Source organism: Oryctolagus cuniculus, chromosome 12 (assembly GCF_051225735.1).
Source record: "Oryctolagus cuniculus isolate XC-2025 breed Fujian yellow rabbit chromosome 12, ASM5122573v1, whole genome shotgun sequence".
In the NCBI taxonomy this organism is placed as follows: Eukaryota; Metazoa; Chordata; class Mammalia; order Lagomorpha; family Leporidae; genus Oryctolagus; species Oryctolagus cuniculus.
Genome location: NC_142878.1, coordinates 17,462,023 through 17,482,746, shown reverse-complemented (window position 1 = coordinate 17,482,746; position 20,724 = coordinate 17,462,023). Strand labels below are relative to the sequence as shown.

General features: G+C 44.6%; 1 protein-coding gene across 1 annotated transcript in view; it reads right to left on the bottom strand.

Annotated features, from left to right (window-relative positions):
* Positions 1-20,724, bottom strand: part of NIPA1 (NIPA magnesium transporter 1) — a 47,414-nt gene that overhangs the window by 18,556 nt on the left and 8,134 nt on the right. The window contains exon 2 of the mRNA XM_008269747.5: positions 7,482-7,529. Within this exon, the coding sequence (XP_008267969.4) occupies positions 7,482-7,529 (48 nt within the window). The remainder of the gene's footprint in view (positions 1-7,481; positions 7,530-20,724) is intronic.

The window sequence follows — 20,724 nt, the reverse complement described above, 5'->3', positions numbered from 1 at the left end:
AGGCTACAGGCGGGAAGGCTGATCAAGAGTGGGGAATATGTGCACCTTCCTCCCTTCCCTGTGGGCTTCAGTGCACTTCTGGACATCACAGCTTTAAGAGACGTCTCAAACTCAGGAGAGATGAGAAATGAGGTACGCTTCTGTTATTATCCTCTCACTCCAGACAGGAGGCAAACCATCTACTTTGAGACTTCTTGACTTCTGAGCTTAAAGAAAAATGCCTCATCTTTTTGTGTACCACTACCTGGCCTGGTTACAAGTGAAAGGATGGAGAAGTTAGCCTAAGTGAGTTCTGAGACATGCCAGCCCCTCTACTCCGACTCCCTATCTCAGAACTCTGTCTCCTAACTTGTCTCTTGCCTCTATTATTCCGCATGTGCTCCAATATGCAACAAATTCCCAGGGTCCTTAGGTCTGTCTAGTGAGCCACCAGGGTCCCTCTGTTTGACTACTGTTAAGGAGAGTTTTTATCAAGCAACCATTGCACCCATTGTTGTAATTTTACCCAGGGGGTTTCTAGGCAAGAATCCAGGCCCAGCAGCCTCAGATGATGAAGTCTTGGACTTCTTGAGTTACCTCCCGACCTGACTCCTCATGCCTGGGGCTGATCTGACTGACAGCTGCATGACTAGACACTTCTAGTATTATCTTTCTGTCTGGGGTATAAGGTTATTGTCTCTTTGTAGGGCCTCCAGATTCTCTCCCTCTACTCTGGCTCTTTGCAGGCTCTTACAGGAGCCTCCTTGCAGGTCACTGCCCTTTATTCTGTCCCTTATCTGATTCTCCTCCTCAGGAATCTCTCTGGAGGGGTGCCCATCTGCTCTGATGGATGCCCTCTCCCATCAAACCTAACACAACAGTGAACAATCTCTAATCGCATCCTTGGCACATGAGCCCCTCACCCACAGTCACCCTTGGGATCTGTCTTGCAGCTGCCTGATTTCATAGCCAGTCCCAAGTAGCAGACTGTTGAATAGGTATCATTGGCCCAAGGTGTTTTATTGGGTAAAAAGAAAATAGACTCAAATTCAATTAGAATCTAAAAAGATGTCTTTGGTAAATAACAAACTCATACATGAAAATTTGGTTCAGCTGTAACTGGACATTGGGTTTAAAAGAATTTTTCTCTTCTGAATCTAGAAAGATCATTGCCTTTAAAAAAATAACAAGTTTCTGATGAAATAGCAGTGGGTAATCAGCACTTATTATAGCCTCCTAAGGTGGATTTTTCCAATCTCTGGTTTAATATCACTGACTCATAGCTAGAATTTTATAAAATGGACTAGAATGCCATGTTAATGTAATTTTGACTTTAATTCAGATAAATGTGTGATATAATATTAGCATCTTAAGTCATCTAGGTGTAATTGCTAAATGTAAATTGGGTAAAGGCAAATGAGCTAATTGTGTCTAAATGTAAACTCTGGTACTCTTAGCACCCTATGGAAAAACTATTTGGGTTTGTTACCATATGTTTTCATAAACTGTCTATATCAAAAATAGTTTAACAGTGTTTGAAAGTAACTAAAGTTGAAATCTGATGTATTATCTTATTAAGAAAATGTTGTCTTAAGTTGCAGATTTTAAATGGTTATTTCAAAATGTAAATCAAGGAAATCAGCAGATGGAAAAAGCTTACAAATAAAACATGTTCTTAACGTGTTCTTGGCAAGGAAGGTTAAGAAGGAAAGACTTTTTTTTTTTTGAAAGGACATGGTTTGTAAGAATGACTTTATTCTGATGGCTAGTTCACTTTAGACTGAAATGGAATAGATAGAAATGTTTAAGTAAGTTGCTGAAGGTGTGAGGAAGTCACAGAAGGGTATGAAAGAAAGAAATTTTTGGATACAAAAGCTATTAATCTATTTTTCTTTGACATATAATTAGAATTTGATCCTCTGTTAAAACAATGAGGTTTCTGCAATACACGTATGTTAGTAAATATTTTGAAGTAGTCTTAAAAATGTGTTTAGAAACTGCAGCATCTCCTTGTAATAGTTTGTGTTTAATCGGGGACTCTGTCAGTTTTCTAGCCAGCCCCAGTAAGCTATTTTCTCTTTCTTCGTTCTGACTCTGTTAAAATTGTTCCAAGTTATGGGATGATTCCATATGCTAACTCCTATATTTAAGTTTTTATTTCCGATTTTTGGGATGACCAAAGAGATGCAGATTTTGTGTTTGTTTATTTATTTATTTATTTATTTATTTTTATTTTATTTATTTTTTTTTTACAGGCAGAGTGGACAGTGAGAGAGAGAGACAGAGAGAAAGGTCTTCCTTTGCCGTTGGTTCACCCTCCAATGGCCGCCGCGGCTGGCGCGCTGCGGCCGGTGCACCACGCTGATCCGATGGCAGGAGCCAGGAGCCAGGTGCTTTTCCTGGTCTCCCATGGGGTGCAGGGCCCAAGCACTTGGGCCATCCTCCACTGCACTCCCGGGCCACAGCAGAGGGCTGGTCTGGAAGAGGGGCAACCGGGACAGAATCCGGCGCCCCGACCGGGACTAGAACCTGGTGTGCCGGCGCCGCTAGGTGGAGGATTAGCCTAGTGAGCCGCGGCGCTGGCCCAGATTTTGTGTTTTGTTGAAGTAATCTATTGTGTTCTCTTAATATTTCTGTTAAGTTCTGAATAGTTAAAAACAGCTGAGTTTTAAGAGTTATGGTTTGTTTAATTATCGTTATTCTAAACATTTTGGTGATCACTTTCTAACAATAATCAAATCTTGTCTATATTATGTCATGAAGTTAAGGGATCCTGTTTCTACTAGATATTTTAAGCCTTCTTGGCAACTTTGACAGGCATTCAAAAAATCCAAGTTCCAAATTCTTTGGATTTTGATATTTCCAGTTGGGCCCTGGGCAATGTCAAAGGATATATCTCTCATCTTGTAGAGATGCCAACTAATAAGACTATTTGGATTACATTAAAGATACTGTCAAGATGTGAAGTGGTGCTAAATTTTAAGTTATCATAATATAAAATGCTACTATCATACAAATGTCCAAAAGTTACAAAAGTTAAATGATTTTTTTTTTTTTTGACAGGCAGAGTTAGACAGTGAGAGAGAGAGACAGAGAGAAAGGTCTTCCTTTCCGTTGGTTCACCCCCCAAATGGCCACTACGGCTGGTGCGCTGCGGCTGGGAGCACTGTGCCGATCCAAAGCCAGGAGCCAGGTGCTTCTTCCTGGTCTCCCTTGCGGGTGCAGGGCCCAAGCACTTGGGCCATCCTCCACTGCCTTCCCGGGCCACAGCAGAGAGCTGGACTGGAAGAGGAACAACTGGGACAGAATCCGGCGCCCTGACTAGGACTAGAACCCGGGGTGCCGGCACCGCAGGCAGATGATTAGCCAAGTGAGCCATGGTGCTGGCCTAATGATGTTGTATTGTTATCAGACATGATGGTTATCTTAATGAAAAAGGCCAGAGGTCTAAAAGGGATAAATGTTCTGTAATATCCTATAGGTGCTTTCAAAAATAATGTGTGGAGGAAGCAAGTGCCTCTTTTCATTGGTTGATGGGTTTACAATTTTAATCATGACTATTTAAAGTCTTTTGTCATCTACAGTTTTGTGTTCTCCAAACACTAAAAGTCAGATTTACTGCTCATGGAAGTTAAAACATTGTTCCTTCTGTGTTTAAATATGTCCTCTTATAGGTTCCAAAAGAATTCTTTTTTCTCTGACCTCTATTGTTAGAAAAATAGATAGACAGTGCTGTAAGCAGACAAAGCCAATAATGTAGTACAGGTTCCAACTGAGAAAAAATACGGTTAATTCAGGTTACTAAGAGCAGGAAGTAATTCTAGTCAATTGATGGTAAGTTAAAAAAACAGGTAAAAATTTTAAGAAGCTATTACTGAAACTGCTTTATTGTTCTACTTTGTATGTTACATTATACGCATGTACAAATTGTATGTCTACATGGGAAAATTTATTGACTGCTTTAATTGGCTTATAGGTAAAAGATTGCTCAAATTTAAACTAGTAAGTTAATCAATGATACCTTTTTGGTTCATGTGACCTAAATAAATCTCTGTAACAGATATTTAAATCTGTTAGTAGAAACTAAAAATGTTTAAGTTATTGACATGTTTATACTTTTGGGTTTGCTGGTCAAACAAGTTACACTTGTGTTAGATATTTAAGTGATGTTTCCAAACATATGTACTCTTGTCTTGAAATTTATAGAAGGCATTGGACCTTCTGGTAAATGTTTTCATAATTTGTTATTTGAGAGAATTGCTTGCTAAGTTTTCATTTGATATTAAGTTATTAACAAAGCGATCTGGGAAGGCTGACTTGTTCCCTTATTTCTCTATGCTCTTCAAGATGGGAAACTGACTCTATTCTGAAGGGCTCTCCAGGATATACAGTTTGATCTTTAGACCTTATAAAAGGAATGGCTAACAATTTTCTGTAATAATAGCCCGGCTACATATAGAAGACATTAAGATTTCACAGCTAGATTTACTTTGTCATGGGCACAGTAAACAGACAAAACGTCACTTTTCAAACCAAACGAAGGGGACGGCACTGTGGCATAGCAAGTAAAGGTGCTGTCTGCGGTGCCAGCATCCCATATTGTTGCCGGTTCAAGAACTAACTGCTCCACTTCTGATCCAGGTCTCTGCTATGGCCTGGGAGAGCAGTGGAAGATGGCCCAAGTCCTTGGGCCCCTGCATCCATGTGAGAGACCCAGAGGAGGCTCCTGGCTCCTGGCTTCAGACTGGCACAGCTCCAGCCATTGCAGCCATCTGGGGAGTGAACCAGCAGATGGAAGACCTCTCTCTCTCTCTCTCTCTTTCTGTGATTTTCAAGTAAAATGTAAATCTTTTTTTTTTTTTTTTATTTGACAGGCAGAGTTAGACAGTGAGGGAGAGAGACAGAGAGGAAGGTCTTCCTTCCGCTGGTTCACCCCCGAGATGGCAGCTACAGCCGGTGCACTGCGCCAATCCAAAGCCAGGAGCCAGGTGCTTCCTCCTGGTCTCCCATGGGGTGCAGGGCCCAAGCACTTGGGCCATCCTCCACTGCACTCCCGAGCCACAGCAGAGAGCTGGCCTGGAAGAGGGGCAACCGGGACAGAATCCGGTGCCCCGACTGGGACTAGAACCCGGTGTGCTGGCACCGCAGGCGGAGGATTAGCCTATTGAGCCATGGCGCCGGCCAATATTTGATCTTAAAATAAGGACATAGCTTTCCTCATGGGCACTGTCTACCTCACAGAAAAACCACTATGAGAACATGCCTGTGACTATAGATCTCTGCCTTAGACCACCAAAGAACAGAGATGAGACTGAGCACCCCCTTGACTTGCACCCTCTTAAAGGCTGCCTCGGTGGCCTGCTTTAACAGATAGCAGGAGGAAGAACAGCAAGCCAGGCAGCAGGAGCAATATAAAAACAGGTGGCAGGCCAATTAATGGCTGCTCTACACAGTGATCTGCCATCCAGGAGACCCAACCGGCCAGCCCACCACAAATGGCATTGGTTTGCAATATGGAAATCCAGGGCTTCAGATGGACACAGAAGTCAGCGTACGAAGAACCCTGGCAGCTCTGTCAGCCAAGAACTGGGTCATTGGAAACAGAACTGCCCTAGAGGTTAAAGGACTCCTGGGTCAAAGCCAGACCCAGTTGGCTCTAAGTTGAAGAAAGCCCTTTACTCGGCCCAGCTTCCAAAGTAACCACCACTGTTGAGGGGACAGCCAGGCGGGGTCCACAACACTGCAGGCAGAACTGTAAATTTCCTTTAGAGAGGTCACCTGCCTTCTCTTTGGGCTAGATCTCCCAGGCCGGTTAGGTAATGGAAGTCAACAGGGTGCCTTCTCTAAGGAGGTTCACACCTCCCTTATGATGTCTCTGCCAGTACCCCATATGAAAAGATAGATAGGACTGGGCCTCATACCTGACCAGGCCCTAATGCCCACCTGATTATTATCAGATTCCTCTTGTCTATTTGCCTCTCAGTGGGAAAATTTTCTCATGGTTTGGACAGTACCTTTCTTAGTTCCTCTAGTAATGACTGTCTTTTGTTTTAGACCCTGTGTATTTAATCTGCTTGTTAGATGCGTTTTCTCCAGACTCGAAACAGTGAAATTCTAGATGGCCATGCACATGAAACCTCAGAAGGAAGCAGTTTCTGGAAGCTGGCACTGTGTCTTCTTTGAGAGGCCACCTCCTGCTGGAACCCTGAATTGACTGTCAGTCCCTACTCTGCCCCTACTCAGCTTGACTGAACCAGAGCAGTTGCCGTCCCATAACCCCTAATAGAAGTTAGGGTCCATTCTTCTGGGGGAGGGAATGTGAGGAGTCAGACTGGTTAACAGGCAGTCAGGTTGGTCCTAGTAGAAACTGAGGGTGCAAAATGCTTGCTCCCACTGCTTCAAAAGTTATCTTTGCAAGGTCAAAAGTGCCTGCCCCACTCCTTGGGAGCTTCCAGTGTTACCACTAGAATAGCTAGGGAGTAGTGATTCCATCCTCCTGAGCACACAGTTACTGTAAAAACAAGTTACCAATCCCACCACTCGGCAAGTAAGATTACAGATCAGGTCTTTTGGTGGGCTTTGCCCTTGCCTTGTAACTGAACATCAACCTGACTGTCAAGTTTTTTCTTCCCTAAAATTGTGCTTAAAAACCCCAGGACCACCAGCCCCTTCAGGTTTTGCCTCTCCTGGAGCCCCCCTCCTGGCCACTCTGTCAAGAGGTCTCTGACTTAAATAAATCTTGCTTTTCAATAAATCTTGCTTTTCTCTTTGCCTTGTCCTCTTGGAAATTCTTCTTCCATGTGAGACAAAGAAGCAAGGTCATCTTTTCTCTGCCGCCCTTTCATCAGTAACAAAAACACGGCACCCTGCACCAGCCCACACCATAGACTCTTCCCAGACAGAGCTTGAGAGAAGCTCTCGGATGAAAACAATCAGCACTTGCCTAAAGATGAGACAAAAACACCATGTGATATTTCTACTTCAATTGTGCTGTATGTATTTATAGTTCTGAACTCTTATATTGTATTTGTACTTGTATTTATGTGATGGCACATGATCTCTGATACGGTCTTAAGTGAGTCAAGAAACTCTCCATTCAATCAATTGCACAGAGCAAAACCAGGCAGTGTAACACATGGAATTTCACCAAATGTCAACAACCAACTACCCGTGAGCAAGCAGGAGGTGTTTCAGTTTCTTGAGGTCCAGGACACTTTGTCCTGGAAAAATTCAGCACTAATCATGGGCAGCAGGAGCCTCTGCCATCTCTCGTCCGGTCATCATTCCACACTCTCCCATCCTTTCCCTTCCAGGAATGGAGAGGACAGCTGGAAGGAGGAGACTGACTGCAGAGGGAAGCAAGGTACCCAACTGACACTTTCTGTGGCTACCTTTCCAAGAACGGAGTCAAGCTCACCCCACCCCCTCCAGCCCTGCCCAGAGGAACGACCACTCTCTGGAAACAAAGGAAAGGACCAGACTCTATCTCATGGGCTACTTACTTGCAATTGTGCCAGCCCACCACACAATGTCCGTTAAGTAGGAGGTACCTATAAAAGAATGAGTAAAAATGTCAGGTTGATAAGCTAAGCACTTAAATTTTTACATGAAAAGGAAAATTGAAAAAAATAAGGAATGTCATGCAATTTACTCACCATATAAACCTTAGTCCATAAAGAGCATGAGAAACCACTAAAGTGTCAGAGTGGATATGTCTGCAATCAATGCAGGCTGACAGAACTTAACAAATGCAAGCTTTGTAAATTGGTTTTCTTTGGCCCAATAAACCACTACACATACGGCAAATTTTCTTTGGAATGGAATTTTATGTTGATCTCAAATGAGAATGAGTCATTAAAGTACAACTCTCTCATGCATTTACTATAAGCCATTTATATGATAATTTTACTATCCTATGGTTCAATGGCTTCTGCTTAAACAGGTTACTCAATTTTCTTAATTTAGAAGGCTGAAATGACTCCTTTTTTAACCAGTTGAGCACTAAATCCCTACAGTCACACAAGCTTTAACATTTTTCTTAAAGATTTATATATTTATTTGGAAGTCAGAGTCACAGAATAGAGAGAGATCCACCAACTGGTCCACTCCCCAGATGGCTCTGACAGTCAGGGCTGACCGAAGCCAAAGCCAGGAGATTTATGTGGGACTCTCATGGGTGCAGGCACTGAAACACTTGGGCCATCTTCTGCTGCTTTTTCCAAGTCATTATCACAGAGCTGGACTGGAAGTGGAGCAGCCAGGACATGAACCAATGCCCATATAGGAAGCTGGCACTGCAGGTGGCAGCTTTATCCTCTAAGCCACAACACATGTGCCCAAGTTTTAATGTTTTACATGGCACTTCCCTTGTATTCTCTTGCTATCCTTTACATATTTCCCTGCAGGACAGGCAGAATCGGAGGAACTACCTGTCCTCCCCACACATTGGTCTTTCCACGTGCCCCATGGGACAGGTGCTTACAAACAGGTTTTGCATCTTGTGAGACACAGCTGTCCTTTAGCTTTGTCAAAATGCTTCTAGGCTGACTTTCTCCCCTTGCAGATAAAAGTATCTAATTCAAATTGGTTTTTTTAAAAGATTTATTTATTTCTTTGAAAGACAGGATTACACAGAGAAGGAGAGACAGAGAGAGAGAGATCTTCCATCCTCTAGATCACTCCCCAGATGGCTGCAATAACTAGGGCTGTGCCAGGCTGAAGCCAGGGGCCAGAAGCTTCTTCTGGGTCTTCCATGTAGATTCAGGGCCCAAGCATTTGGACCATCCTGCATTGCTTTCCCAAGAGCATTAGTAAGGAGCTGAATCAGAAGTAGAGCAGCCAAGAATTGAACTGGCACCCATATGGGATGCTGGCTCTGCAGGCCTCAACTTAACCTGCTGTGCCACAGTGCCTGCCCACATTGGATGCTTTAATTCTCAGTAATAAAACCACAGTATTTTGGTATAAGGAATATAGGAGGCCACACTGCTTAATGAAGGAAGCAGAACTACAGGTATCATAATAGTTGTTTACAAAATGAAATGGGGCCAATATGTAATGACAGAACAAGTGGAATGATAAAGTTAAAAATGACCATCTCACAACATCACAACAGAAACTAATTTAGGCACGAATCATAGGTACTGAAACAAGTGGATGGGGGCTGGCACTGTGGTGTAGCAGGTGAGGCCGCTGCCTGCAGTGCCAGCATCCCATATGGGTGCCAGTTCGAGTCTCAGCTGCTCCACTTCTTCTTCTTCTTCTTTTTTTTTTTTTTTTTTTTTTGACAGGCAGAGTGGACAGTGAGTGAGTGAGAGAGAGAGAGAGAAAGGTCTTCCTTTTTACCATTGGTTCACTCTCCAATGGCCGCCATGGCCAGCGCACCGCGCTGATCCGAAGCCAGGAGCCAGGTGCTTCTCCTGGTCTCCCATGGGGTGCAGGGCCCAAGCACTTGGGCCATCCTCCACTGCACTCCCGGGCCACAGCAGAGAGCTGGCCTGGAAGAGGGGCAACCGGGACAGAATCCAGCGCCCTGACCGGGACTAGAACTGGGTATGCCGGCGCCGCAAGGCAGAGGATTAGCCTATTGAGTCGCGGCGCCGGCCTAGCTGCTCCACTTCTAATCCAGCTCTCTGTTATGGCCTGGGAAAGCAGTGGAAGATGGCTCAAGTCCTTAGGCCCTTGCACCCATGTGGGAAACCCGAAAGAATCTCCTGGCTCCTGGCTTCAGATCAGTGCAGCTCCGGCCATTGCGACCATCTGGGGAGTGAACCAGTGAATGGAAGACTTCTCTCTCTCTGCCTTTGTCTCTGTAACTCTGCCTTTCAAATAAATATTTAAAAAGAAAATAAGTGTGGATGGAATGCTGCAGTCCAAAAAAAAAAGAAACAAGAACAAGTGAAGTGGATAGAAGTTTGCTGGGGAACAGGATTGTTACACAGGCCCTGGGAATCACCCCTACCAGTTTGTGGGGTGTGTGTGCTTCACTAATTACACGAGAAAAAGTTCTCTTCACAGTCGAGAACCTGGCAGACATCAGCTTCACTGGGTGGTCAAAGTGCAGATTACCAGCAGTGGGACAGATGGCATCATGTGACTCCTGAAGGGATGTACTGAGAAGGACATCACACAACCTCTGTGATGTTCCTGCCAAACGCACAGCTTGAGGCTAATCATAGAGAAACAGCAGACAAAGCCAAACTGCGAAACAATCTCTGCATTAGCTGGCCTGACTCTTCAAAAACAACAAAGTCACAGAAGACCAAAGAACTGCTGCAGATGAAAGGAAACTAAACAGAGGAGACGTGGTACCAGGACACACAATGCTAAGCAAAAAAAAAAAAAAAAAAAAAAAAAAAGTTGCTATTCAGGGAAGTAGTGGGGTAACTGGCAAAATTTGAATATGGACTACTGTAGACAAAAGTAACAAAATTCTTTTTTTGCCCAAGAACTTGATTTATAGTTCACTTTCTGGCTCTAGAGCGCTGACAGCCAGGCTGCCAGGCAACAGCACTAATGGTTATAAAAATAAAAAGCCCTCTGATGGGCAAATGACACCTGAACTGCAGGCCTGTGAAAGGACACGCGAGCCCCTGGTTTGGGCTCTCTGAGTGCGATGCCTCTGGGGAGACATAGGCCTCCTTACGGGGTCCGGAGCTCTGCCTGTGACTGCAGCACTGCCCAGGCACAGGGCTTCCTCGCAGAGAAGCTGTACAGCTCTGTCTCTAGGCCCTGACATCACTGGGGCTCTGTCTTGTGTCCTTCTGAATGCATGCCATACAAACGTGGCCTAGTGTCCTACAAGTTGGAAAGTTTAGGGAGGCCCAATTATGTCTAATAGCAGATACTGCAGAAATACTAGTTATTAAAATACTCAGTGTTAAATTTCCTGAATGTTGCTCATCACACAAAGGCTGTTTAAGAAAATGTTGCTGCATCCTGCAAAATGCTTGCTGAATATTTAATGGTGAAAGGTTACGATGTCTGTGGCTAGACACTGGTGTGAGAAGCCCCATGGACCAGCTGCTTAGCAAAGCTACCATAATTAATTAAAGTATTAAAAAATTAAAGTCTCTGTAAATTATCTTTAGGACATAGAGTAAATATCCCCTTTTTCATTCTTCATTTTTGTAATTTGATTGCTTTAATTCTTTTTTGCTTAGTCAGTCTAGCTAAAGGTTTCATTATTCTTTGCAAAGAACCAACTTTTGGTTTTGCTGATTTTACTGTTTTTCCATTTTCTGTCTCATTTATTTTACACATTAGAGTGTACTCTTTTCTCTGGGTTTAATTTGCTCTTTTTATCCTAGTGTCTTAAGGTGGAAAATCAGGCTGCTGATTTCAAATCTTCTCTTTTTAAAGTTTTCATTTGTTTCTTTGTTTATATGAAACACAGAGAGAACGATTCCCATCTACCAGTTCACTCCCCAAATGCCTGCAACAGTCAGGATCTGAGAAACCAACTCAGGTCTTCCACTTGGCTAACAGGAACCCAACTACTTGAGTCAAATTACCTGTGGCTTCCAGGGTACACATTAGCAGGAAGCTGGAATTGGGAGCAGAGCTAGACTCAAACTCAGGTACTCCAATGAGGGATGTAGTGTCCCAAGTGACATTTTAACTGCCCACTCCTTTTCTTTTTTATATATAGGCATTTGCAGCTATAAAATTCTTTAAATTTTAAAAAGTTTATTTATTTGAAAGAAAGAAGCAGTTAGAGAGAAAAAGCTCCCATCTGGTGGTTCACTCCTCAAATGCCCACAATTGCAAGGGCTGGACCAGAACGGGAGCCAGGAGCTAGAAACTCAATACAAATCTCCCAAGTGGGTAGGATCTGTAGTAGCAGGAAGCAAGAATCAGGAACCTAAGCCAGAATCAAACCCAGATACTCCAATGTGGTATGTGGCATCTTGATCACTGGACTAAACACCTGCCCCCGCAGCTACAAACTTTCCATCATGTGCTATGTTAGCTGTATCCCATCATTCTGCTATTTTATGTTTTGCTTTCATTCATCTCTAAGTATTTTGTAATAGCTCTTATGACTTCTTCTTTGACTCATTTTTTAAAAAACTATTTATTTATTTATTTGAGAGGTAGATTACAGAAAGAGAGAGGGAGAGACAGAGAGAAAGGTCTTTCATCTGCTGGTTCACTCCCCAAACAGCTGCAACAGCTGGAGCTGGGTTGATCCAAAGCCAGGAAGCCAGGAAGCCAGGAGCTTCTTCCGGGTCTCCTATGCGGTTGCAGGGGCCCAAGCACTTGGGCCATCTCCTACTGCTTTCCCAGGTCACAGCAGAGAGCTGGATAGGAAGAGGAGCAGCCAGGACCGGTGCCCATATGGTATGCTGGCACCACAGGTGGAGGATTAACCTACTGGTCACAACGCTGGCCCCCGACTCATTGTTTATTTAGAAGTGTGTTAACTTATTTATTTAGTAATTTTGTAAATTTCCCTCTGCTACTGATTTCCAATTCCTTTCAATTGTGGTTGGAGTATACGCTTTGTATAGTTTCAATTCAATTAACTGATGCCTGTATAGTGACCTACTCCCTGATCTATCCCAGAGAATGTTTCACAGCACTTGAGGACATTCTGCTGCTTTGGAGTAGTTTTACAGATGCCTTTTACATCTGGTTGGTTTATATTTCCGTTCTAGACTTCAAATTTCTTTGCTGATCTGCCTAGTTCTTTCAATCCTTTATTGAAAGTAGGATATCAGGGCCGGCGCCGCGGCTCACTAGGCTAATCCTCCACCTAGCGGCGCTGGCACACCAGGTTCTAGTCCCGGTCGGGGCACCGGATTCTGTCCCGGTTGCCCCTCTTCCAGGCCAGCTCTCTGCTGTGGCCAGGGAGTGCAGTGGAGGATGGCCCAAGTGCTTGGGCCCTGCACCCCAGGGCGACCAGGATAAGCACCTGGCTCCTGCCTTGGGATCAGCGCGGTGCGCTGGCCACAGCACACCAGCTGCAGCGGCCATTGGAGGGTGAACCAACGGCAAAGGAAGACCTTTCTCTCTGTCTCTCTCTGTCTCTCTCTCTCACTGACTGACCACTCTGCCTGTCAAAAAAAAAGAAAAAAAAAAAAAAAGGTAGGACATCAAAGTTCCCAACTATGATTGTTGAGTTTTCTCTATCCTTATGATGTCAGTTTATGCTTCTCATTATTCTGGGGCTCTACTGTTAGGTGCATATGTATTTTAAATTGCTATGCTGTTCTGATGGACAAACCAATTTATTGTTTTAAATGTTCTTTGCCACCCCAGCTTTCATTTGTTTAAAACAGGATATTTGTTATTTCAAATGACCACCAACACATTTCATTCCATAACGTCCCAAACTCATTTTCAGGGAAGATTTATATAGTAATTTACACAATGTACTTTCAAATTCTATATACAATACAATAAAGATTGTAGGGACCAAGAATTATGGAAGTGATCACAACTTTTCCTCTTAGTCTCTGGCAAAGGCAGAGAAGAGAAAAAAAAAAAGGTTGTTTCCTTTTATTGATGAACATAGTTTGGTTATGAGTTCTTGTGAAGTTCCAGAATTACTGCTACAGCAGAAGCTGGACTGAGCCCTTCTACAGTGAAGCTTGTTCAAAGATGTCAGTGGCCAATGCAGTTGGGCCCATGGGTCCTTCCCTTCCACTGCATGGTTTTGCCAACACTGATGACCATCATACAGCACCTTTATTGGTGGTTTGAAACTGACCACATTACCAAAATGGGGAGGAACTTGGGATACCAGGTACCTAGGAATGAGGAAGTGACAGGCTTTTGTTCTCCCTCTAACAAGGGGTTTGGTTCAGTTCCAAGTATTTCGAGCCTTCCCTTCCCTACTCCCCAGCAGGGGCTTGCATTTGCTGAAACCCAATTGGGTTTAAATCATCCTCACCTTTTAAACCATTATGCAAAATCTTTTGCTTCCATGGTTGCTAAGCAAGTCAGAGTTCTATCTGGATGCCTCTTCCATCCCCCAACACCTACCCCAAAGCCTTAGCTGTAGATTAAAGTGAAGCTCCTGCATATGATCTCCAAGGGCTGCAGACCAGGAACATGTCCTTGGTCTGCCCTGCAGGAAGTGCGTAGCTCTGCCTGAGTGCCCATCTACCTGTGCCCAGCTACCTCACTGAGCCAGCTGCCCCAGATTCCTCCCCACTTCTTCAGCCAGGAGCTGCTGGGAGCCTAGCCTCTGTGAGCCCTAGCCTCTGTCACAGATATTTTCTTGTTATGTCCTAAAACCACAAGTTCTCTTCACAGTTTCACCTCCAAATGTCAATGTCCCTAAGGATCCTAATGTTACTCAGCCAGCACTCCCAGCAGGCACCTGTTCAAGCCTCTGCCCACACTCCTCCTCTCCCCAGCTGGTGCCTATCCTCTCATCCTCTTCAGGTCCTCTGGCCTCTGCAAGCACAGTGCGCCACAGGACTGAAGAATGTTGAAGATTTTCTGCTTGTTTTACCACAGTCATGCCTCTTCCCCCAACTCCTAGGCGTGGACTACAGAGCTAATAGTGGCTAAGGTCTGGGTTGTTGTTTTTTTTTCTTTCTGCCCTCACATTAAAACCTTGGACCCTAACTGACAGCACGTAGTTGTTTAGAACAGCTGAATTATAAAACAAAGAAGTGTTTGTGCAAATACAAGAAGGACTTGTCAGGATGATAATCTCAAATGGCAGCGATGTCATCTAACAGGGGACTTATGGCTGCTAAGACCTTCCATTTAGTTATCAATGTAAATCAGAAATGTCCTCAAAATATAACTTTCTGGCATAGAAATACAAATGGGCATCTAATTTATTTGCCTTCTGGTCAAACCATGGAAAACCTGTTCCCACTCAATGCATGCTCCCAGCGGCAACAGTAGAAATTGCTGCTAACAGCAAAGCAAAAGAGGATCACTATGTCCCTTGTAAATGAGTGTCTTGACTTCAGATTACAAAAAAGGACACTACATGGCTTGTACAGAATTCTTTAAAAGGGACTGCGAATCATAGGAAGCACACTGCACATGGGAGTGTAAAACTCTAGTGGTAAAATGTCAGCACTTTCTAACCATTTAATTATACATCCACTCCATGATCCAGCTCTGCTACTCCAATGCATTTACCTGAGAGAAATGAAAATATTTATGAAGTCCAAAAATAAATATAGAGGAGGGATTTTTAAAAAGTTCATGAAAATTCATATACATTTTATAAAAACAAAATATAGCCTTTTAAAAGATTTATTTCTATTTATTTGAAAGTCAAAGTTACCCAGAGAGATCTTCCATTCACTGGTTCGCTCCCCAAATGGCCACAACAGGTGGGGCTGGGCCAGGTTGAAGTCAAGAGCTAGGAGCCTCATCTGGGTCACCAACATGGGTACAAGGTCTCAAACACATAGGCTGTACTCTGCTGCCTTGCCAGGCACATTAGCTTGGAGCTGGATTGGAAGTGGAGCAGCTGGGACTCAATCTGGTGCCTCTAAGACATGCTGGCATCACAAGTGGTGGCTTAACCCATTATGCCACAATGCTGGCCTCAACATACATAGATTTCAAATTTTTCTTGCACAAAATAAATTGTTAATATGTCTATACAGGATGTAGTCTGAGTTACTTAGAAGGTAAGACAACAATTTGAAAACAGCCCCTATCTGAACCACATGAATTCTGCTAAAACTGAAGCAAGAATAAACATTAAATTGATGATGATGCTTGTGTGAAAGAATTGTGAAATCATTGATGCTTTATGTAAAACTTTAGAGGACAAAGCCCTAAAGAAATCATTAGTTTACAAATGGTTCACTTGGGGGCTGGTGCTGTGGCATAGTGGGCTAAGCCTCTGCCTGAGGCGCCACCATCCCATATGGGTGCCGGTTCAAGTCCCAGCTGCTCGTCTTCTGATCCAGCTCTCTGCTATGGCCTGGGAAAGCAGTAGAAGATGGCCCAAGTCCTTGGGCCCCTGCACCTGCATGGGAGACCCAGAAGAAGCTTTTGGCTCCTGGCTTCTGATTGGCCCAGCTTTGTCTGTTGCAGCCATTGGGGAGTGAACCTGTGGATGGAAGACCTTTCTCTCTCTCCCTCTCTCTGTCTGTAACTCTCCCTCTCAAATAAATAAATAAAACCTTTTTTTAAAAAAAAAATGGTTCACTTGTTTAAAAAGGAATGAGAGGAGACTGAAGATGAGGCCCACAGTAGCAGAGCATCCACATATTTGTGAGGAATATTTAATCTATGTCCAACCTGAAGAGGACCTACAATTAGCAGAAAGAACAGCCAACACCAAAGACATCTCAATTGGTTCAGCTCACACAATTCTAACCAAAAAATTCAAATGGAGAAAACTTTCTGCTTGCTGGATGCCAAAACTTCTGTACCCAGACCAGTGGCAGACAAGAAGAGCAGAGCCTTCAATGGACATTTTCAGCAAGTGGAATCAAGATCTAGAAGCATTTCTTTGAAAACTCCAAACAGGAGATGAAATGTAGTTTACCAGTGTGACCTAGCAGACAAAGCACAATCAAAGCAATGGCTACCAGGAGGTAGAAGTGGTCCAGTCAACGCAAAAGTGGAGTGGTCGCCAGCAGACGTCATTTTGCTTGTTGACCTTCTCAAGTGCTAAAGAATGACAGCATCTGAGTCTTAGGAGAACATTTTCAGAAAGTTAACCAAAGCTTTAGCAGGACCGTGGCTAGGACAGCTTCAGTAGAAAGCCCCTCTCCACCACCACAACACTCCTGCTCATTTCTCTCATCAAAGCGCACTGTTGTGTTTTGATGGGAAATTGAGAGGCATCCGCCTTACAGTCTTGATCTGGCTCCTTCTGACTTCATTTTATAATCTTTTTTTAAAGATTTATTTATTTTACTTCAGACTCACAATTACACAGAGAAGGAGAGGCAGAGAGAGAGAGTTTTTCCATCTACTGGGTCACTCCCCAGATGGCCGCAGCAGCCGGAGCTATGCCGATCTGAAACTAGGAGCCAGGAGCTTCCGGGTCTCCCACACGGGTGTAGGGGCCCCAGGACTTGGGCCATCTTCTACTGCTTTCCCAGGCCACAACAGAGAGCTGGCCTGGAAGTGGAGCAGCCGGGACTCAATCTGGAACCCATATGGGATCCCGGCTCTGAAGGCGGCGGCTTTACGCGCTACGCCTAAGCGCCGGCCTCTTGTTTTCTAATCTTAAAAAAATCCTTAGAGAGCACACTTTTTTGGCTCAACCAATAATGTAAAAAAGACTATGCTGACATGGTTAAATTCCTGGGACCTTCAGTTCTTTAGGGGTGGGCTAGTCTCACTGCTTACAAAAGTGTCTTGAACTTGATGGAACTTGAGAAAGTTTTCATTTTCTATTTTTATCTTTTCATTTTCTTCACAAACTCTTTGAAGGCCCCTCATAAAAATTTTAATTTCAGTTTTGTTAAAAGCAAACATTTGGGAACAATCAAATGTTCATCAAGAAGAGAACAGATAAGTGAACAGAGGTATGATGCTCAAAAAGTGAAACACTAGTCAGCAATAAAAATGAACATCCTACTGATACCTAATACACACATTATGATGATTTTTCACCATGTTCAACAACAAAAATTCAGGGCCAATGTTGTGGCACAGCAGATTAAGTTGCCACCTGCAATATGGTCATCCTATATAGGTGCCAGTTCAAGTCCCGACTGCTCCATTTCCTATCCAGCTCCCTGCTAATGTGCCTGGGAAAGCAGTGGAAAAATGGTCCAAGTGCTTGGGGTCTTTCACCCATATGGGAAACCTGGAAGAAGCTCCCAGCTCCTGGTTTCAGTCTGGCCCAGCCCTGGGCATTGTGGCTGTTTGGGAAGTGGGCAGCAGATGAAAGATCTCTCCACCTGCTAACGCGTGTTCTGTCCATGTACACACCGGCAGTTGGTTGACTTCTGCGAGTGTATTTTCTCTGAATACATTTGGTCTGGCTGTGAGTTCATATTCTCTCTCCTTTCTCTTTTCTGAGTTCTTTTTCCTTACATTTTGGGGCCCTATGTGGGGAGCGGAGCGGAGGACCTGGTCTCTGGGTATTAGCTGTGATCCCCCACCCTTCCTCTGAACTTTCTTCTTTCTGAACTCCTTCCAGACTTTTTACTGTCTCTGCTCACCCCTACCTTCTCTTTCCTACAATCTCTTTCTTCCCTTCTGACCCAGAAGGCCCTGAGAAACACCTCTCCAGGACACTTTCTCACTCCCACTTGCACTTCTCATTTCCCCAAAAATTCACAGTCAGAGCCTTTGCCAGATCTCACCATCACATGCCCACATCGGACCTAATTCTCAGCCTATCAGAGTGGTAAGAGAGATCTCCTCACCTCAAGCAAGCTGGGGCAATGTTTGTGACTGGTTCGTGCCCCCTTGTAGGGCCTGGGGTGCTGGGTCAGGCCAGTTTATCCCCACCTCATAGGGCCTGGGGTATTCAGTAGGTTTCCCTCACTTGGAGGAAACGTGCATCCGCCACAGCTTAGAACTGGGGCACTGGTCTAAGCATGGGAATTCTCACCCTCTCCTCTTAGAGGTCTCAGAACTTAGGTTCTCCATTGGGGTTTTTCTTTCCCCAGGGGGACGCCCCGTGAAAGGACTCTTCCTTCAAACCATATTTTGCTTAATCCATAGGTTCCAAATTTCGACTTCCCTCTGGCCTGCCTCTTAGAAGACTCGTGCAAGCTGGGCCTGTAGACAGGTAATGCAGAAGCAAAGCGGAAACGATTCATCCATTTCCACATTAAAATTGGGCCTTGATATTAGTCAGACAATGATTCTGTTTCAACTCAAAATTCTCTAAGATTTTAATAACTTTACAGAGAAATGGCAAATGGCCAGAGGTCCCCTATTCCAAGACTTTTTTCTCCTCCAGGGTCAACTTTCCACACCCCAAGTTCTCATGGAGGAAAGTCTGGAACCTTCCCTTAAATTTTTCGTTTGTTTGTTTAAGATGATTTATTTGAAAGGCAGAGTAACAGACAGTCAGAGACAGAGAGGGAGAGAGAGAGGTCTTCCATCTGCTGGTTCATTCCCCAAATGGACACAACAGCCAGAGCTGGGCTGAAGCCAGGAGCCAGGAGCTTCTTCCAGGTCTCCCATGTGGGTGTGAAGTAGGCATACAGGTTGAAATTGATTAGGTTTGTGAGCTGGAAGACCATGCCTTCACTACGCCTCTGTGTGGCCTCAGGCCCCTACCTGGCCACACCTGTGCACCCACTGGCCAATCAGGTTAATTAACCACTCCCTTTGAAAGTGGATTACAAGCCTGGGACTCAGTGTGTCCGGCCCTTTTTCTCCTTTCTCTTCGCCCTGGCCTTTTCTCAGCAGGGGGCTGGTTAAGGCCATGCGAAGCCCTGTGCCTTCAGGGCGCATGGCCTTCAGGCCAACCAGCCCTATGACTCCTGGCCTAGATGCTGGTTCCTGGTACTCGGTATGAACCTAGATCTACCTCTCTCCTATAGATAAAGCTCTCTCCTACGCATCATTCGCACTGAATAGAAGCTTAAAATGTACCATGCTGCCTTGTTCATTTATGCCGGTATTCAGAATTCTTTTCTAAATATTAGGCAAGAACCCACTTGGGCTTATTTTTTTTTTAAAGATTTGTTTTATTTGAAAAAGTTACAAAGAGAGATAAACAGAGAGAGAGGTCTTCTATCCGCTGGTTCACTCCCCAGCATGGGCAGTTGCCACCCCCATCCTCTCCTCCCCTGAAACTCTCTTTATCCTGTTCTCCCCAAGGAAGAATAACCTCCCTGTAGGCCCTCCACCCTCTGTCCTCTCCCTCATCCCACTCTCTCTGACACTGACCCTCCCAAGCCTCCATCTGGTGACTCCTCTCTGGCAGACCCACCCAACTCCCCTATATCTAAGCCTTCGTCCTCTTCCAAGGTCAACTTTCCTCATCCCAAGCCCCCCCCCCCGCAGCAGAAAGGCTTGGTGCCCCCTGTTGAACCCTGATTTTCCCTTCTTCCACTCTCGCTCTTTCCTCAGGGGTGCTGCCGTCTCAGAAACAGGAGCCTGTACTCACCCTGCCTGCCACGTCTGGCTCTTCCCCACTCCCCCTCGCTGGCAGCCAAAATCGCCTCTCTCCTCTTCCCGACCCCTCCCCCTCCTCTGTGCTGCCACTCGTTCCTCCTGGGTGCAGAAAGACAGTGTAAAGGCTAGCAGAATATTTACTGATCTGGAAAGCCCCACACCTGGGACATTCCAAACTCCTAAGACAATGCACTGTAAACTTCACTAAGAGCCTTTTTCACAACTTCCTGCCCACTTTATCAGGGTCCATGCAAGTGCTCTGCACCTCCCCCAACAAGCAGCTCCAGAAAGGACTCTGCCTGCTGCTCAAATGCAATGAAGCCTGACTTCAACACCCCCATCCCCAGCCCTGCCCTCTGTGGGGGGAGGGGGAAGGGTACTCAGCCCCCACTCTTCCTTTATCCCCCCCCATTCTGTCTTCCTTAAAATAAAGTCTTCTTTAACCACAATCTCTTCTTCTAGAACACTAAAATCCTAAAACCTAACATAATCAAGCCACATCTTGCACAAGGATGAAAACTCTGTTCTAATCATCTCTAGTAATATATTTGGCAGGGCTAGCAAAGAGAAACTCCAGAACAATGGTAAGTCCTGAGCCACTTTGCTGCAAAGAGTGCTCCATGACTAGCCGCCTTCTATCTTTCCCCTTGTCTTCTGTAGTGGCAGCCAAGATCTCTTTGCTAATAACTGAGAGAGTCTTTTTGTTCTCTCCTGTAA